Source organism: Notothenia coriiceps, unplaced genomic scaffold, assembly GCF_000735185.1.
Source record: "Notothenia coriiceps isolate Sejong01 unplaced genomic scaffold, NC01 NC01_scaffold00005248, whole genome shotgun sequence".
In the NCBI taxonomy this organism is placed as follows: Eukaryota; Metazoa; Chordata; class Actinopteri; order Perciformes; family Nototheniidae; genus Notothenia; species Notothenia coriiceps.
Window position 1 is genome coordinate 1 of NW_011337949.1, and position 3554 is coordinate 3554.

A 3554-nucleotide genomic window follows, 5' to 3' on the forward strand; every position below is an offset into this window, starting at 1 on the left:
CCAATCAGAACACACAGCCAATCAGAACACATCTGAACACACAGCCAATCAGAGTACACCTGAACACACCAGTCAGAAGCCCTGTCAGTGCTGCGCTGTGATTGGCTGTACCTGAGTGGAAGCATCGTAGGCTGTGATTGGCTGTGATTGGCTTTACCTGAGTGGAGGCAGCGTAGTCTGTGATTGGCTGTACCTGAGCGGAGGCAGCGTAGTCTGTGATTGGCTGTGATTGGCTGTACCTGACCGGAGGCAGCGTAGTCTGTGATTGGCTGTACCTGAGCGGAGGCAGCGTAGTCTGTGATTGGCTGTGATTGGCTGTACCTGAGCGGAGGCAGCGTAGTCCTTGATGGGGTGCGTGGTGAGGCAGAGAATGTCCTCGTCGTGGCCCAGGTAGAACCTCTGGCTGTGCTTCAGGCGGTCGTACACCACAGCGACCGCAGCCACGTGGAACAGCAGCTCCCCTGTCTGGCTGTAGAACAGGTTATTCCTGCAGTCGAAGCCCCGGTACCTGAGGAGCCACAACCACACTTCACTTTAAACACTTCTGGTGGTTCTTTTTATACATGTATCTTGTCAGGATCATTCTTCTAATGTTGTTGTGGTAATACTGAGTTTGGCCACAAGAGGCTGAAAAGACCACGTAAACAAGCAGTAGATTACAGCGGCTGAATTTAAGGATTGTGAGTTTCTTAAAATGCTTTTAGAATATGGATTAGATCGTGACGTGGGGAGGTGCTGAAGCCTCCTGTGGCTGAAACGAGCATTACAACAACAAACACTCTTTTCTTTAGTTCCTGAATAAAACTTTATTGTTCTTACCCGTGAACAAACTGCAAACGAAGCCCCTCCTCCGGAGCCTTCTGGCGCTTCAGAGAACCAATCAGCTTCTTCCTCAGCTGAGGTAGGTCCTCCTTATACACCTGCACACACACAGGTAGATAGACAGGTGAGTCAGTCAGACAGACAGACAGACAGACAGGTAGATATACAGGTGAGTCAGACAGACAGACAGACATAGTGAATTTATTTCAGTTTTCCACACTCTCGCGGGAATATCTCCGCAATGGAGCGAGCTTAAGTTTCATTGCATGATATAGCCCAGCACAACACCTCCGTCAAGCATGTTGCCACTTGTTTGTACCATTTTCAGGCGGTTTGTAATCTGTTCTAGAAAGACAATATGTTTTTTAGGATTTCAAGAAGCATATAGAACAAACAATGGATGTATTGGATGAACATTTATCCATGCTGAAAGTAGATTTAGATGTGTTAGGAGTGAGATAGAGATTATTATTTAATATATGCATCTGATGAAGCATTGCATGAAGTCTGTTGATGATCAGAGGCTGTTGTTGGGGCCGTGTAAACCTTTTTTTATATTTTATTTGTAGGCAGACCATGCAGGCCTCAGAGAGTTAAACTTGGGCCTGCGACCATAGTTTTACTGTATTTTGTTTTGAAAATCCGCAGCGGAGGTTTGTGTCGTACTACATGCGGTGTATTTTGCATATCTCTCAGTAGCCAACGATCTGTGAGTCTGTTGGACATAAACTCAGTAATAAATGTAGTCTGCATTTCATAACAGGTGTAAAACCTGGGAGCATTTTAAATCGCAGTTGAACTAAATGCTTATATAATCTGTAGTTGTATTTGTATTGTTGATTTATTGCGTGAACGAGGCGATGTAGGGAAGGTTAAGCTGTCATTATTAGGCTGTTATGTACTGTTGGAATGAGTAAGCAGGTCTATTGTTTTGGGATATTCGTGGAGTTAGGTGGTCCATGATTGTTTTTTTATTGGTTAAGTGTCCTTGGTATGAAAAAGTCTGAGAAACACTGCGCTAGTGGATTGTCAACGGGGGGAGCCTCGCTGCGGAGAATTATACAGATGGCTAGTCCGCCCCTGAAAAATGTCTATGCCCACGTTATTATTACTAATAAAAAAAATTAAATTGATAAAAAAAAGATATTTTTATTTTTATTTTCTATTTTTAATTTGTAATCATCGACCCCCACTTTGGGAACCCCTGGCCTAGAGGACAATTTAAGTTAAATCTATTCATCTACCCCACTCTCCCCTACAGAAATAAAGCGATTTTTGGAGAGTTATGGTGAGTGTTCATGGCTTTCTAACATGTTAGACACTTAATTGTACGTGTGCATTTTAACTGAATCCTCCACCTAAGCCCTTTGCACAACCTATTTAGATTAGATAGCATACTGACACCCTTATGGGTTGAAATGGCAAACTTTTTACATATTTACACTTTTCGCAGATTAACATAATCATTAATTTGGAGTCATGTTTTCTTGCTCACTGATGTATGTAGCATCTGTACTATGACTATCCTTTATTTTATTCCCTTTGCACCTAAACCAGTTGTGTTTAAGGGTTCCTGCTTAATGCATTCATTGTCACATGGAATAAGATATGTTTTGGTGTAAGGTTTCAAACTTCCAGTGAGGTCCTTTCCTCACTCCCAGTAAATGTGCCACACTCTAGTCTAGATAGTCAGGCGTCTCGCTGTGATGGGAACCAGATATCTTCTTTTGTCCACCCAATATTTCCAAAGCCAGCAGGGATGCAAACATCAAGTGGCACATATTCCAGTTTATTACCTCTGATGTGGCGGTGGCAGGAGGAACAATTCAAATCAGAATGTCTGTCCCTCAGAAGCTCTCTCTCTCCTAGCCAGGTTCTCAGCCCATGTAAGCCAATAATACTTTGGAAAATGCATATTTCAATGTCTCTAAGATCTGAATAAATTGGCGGAGGAAAGGTTTTTCAGTGTTACTGTCTTAAAAGAGATGTTTGACTCCTGAGTGTGCTGCTTCACTGTCGGGTCATCAGAAAGAAGCTCAAAAAACGCGTCTGAGAGATCGCAGACCTTTATCCCGCCGCTGTGGATCAAGACAAAAAAATGTTGTTTCCTGACACCTTCTCATGCCGTCTGCTTGGCAGCTGCTGTGCTTTTCTTCTTCTTCTCCTATCTCCCAGACTGGAAGCTAAGTAGGCCGAGGCCTTGGGAAGTCCCTTAAGTTACTTGAAACTCGAAATCTTGCCATGTATATTTGTCTAGTCAGAATGTGTCTTTATTTCTGATATAAGACATCATAACTTCAAAAGAAACAATGCCGTGAGATATAGGGTCTGTTTTTTAGAGAATCCATTTTAAGTATATGTTTACATTTGAATACCCTTGAAAACATATTTGTTTTAGATGTATCTCAGATGCAATAAGCTGCTCTGGTATATTTCTAAAAGATGGATCATCTTGTTTCGAGAAATACATCTTAATTGATTTAAAGGTTCCATGTCATGGCCATTTCTACTGATTATAATTCCATTGTTGAGGTCTACTAGAATAGATTTATATTGTGCAATTTTCCAAACTCACATTGGTTTCTCATACAGCTTCTCTGTATAGTATGTGTATTCACTCTCTGTCCTAAACGGCTTGTTGGAGCTCCTGCCCCCCCCTCCCTCCCTATGAGCCCAGTGGCCGTCTGCGAGACAGCGAGACACAGCGAGACACAGCCCGAAACCAGCCCGAC

The 3554-nt window shown here is 42.6% G+C and overlaps 1 protein-coding gene across 1 annotated transcript; it reads right to left on the reverse strand.

Annotated features, from left to right (window-relative positions):
• Nucleotides 1–321: 321 nt before the first annotated feature.
• On the reverse strand, nt 322–920 carry LOC104942843 (echinoderm microtubule-associated protein-like 6; the record flags this gene model as incomplete). The annotated part of the gene is made up of 2 exons (XM_010768142.1): nt 322–508; nt 820–920. Coding segments are annotated over 2 exons (288 nt in total), but the record flags the coding sequence as incomplete, so codon positions are not given.
• Between the last annotated feature and the right edge of the window lie 2634 nt (nt 921–3554).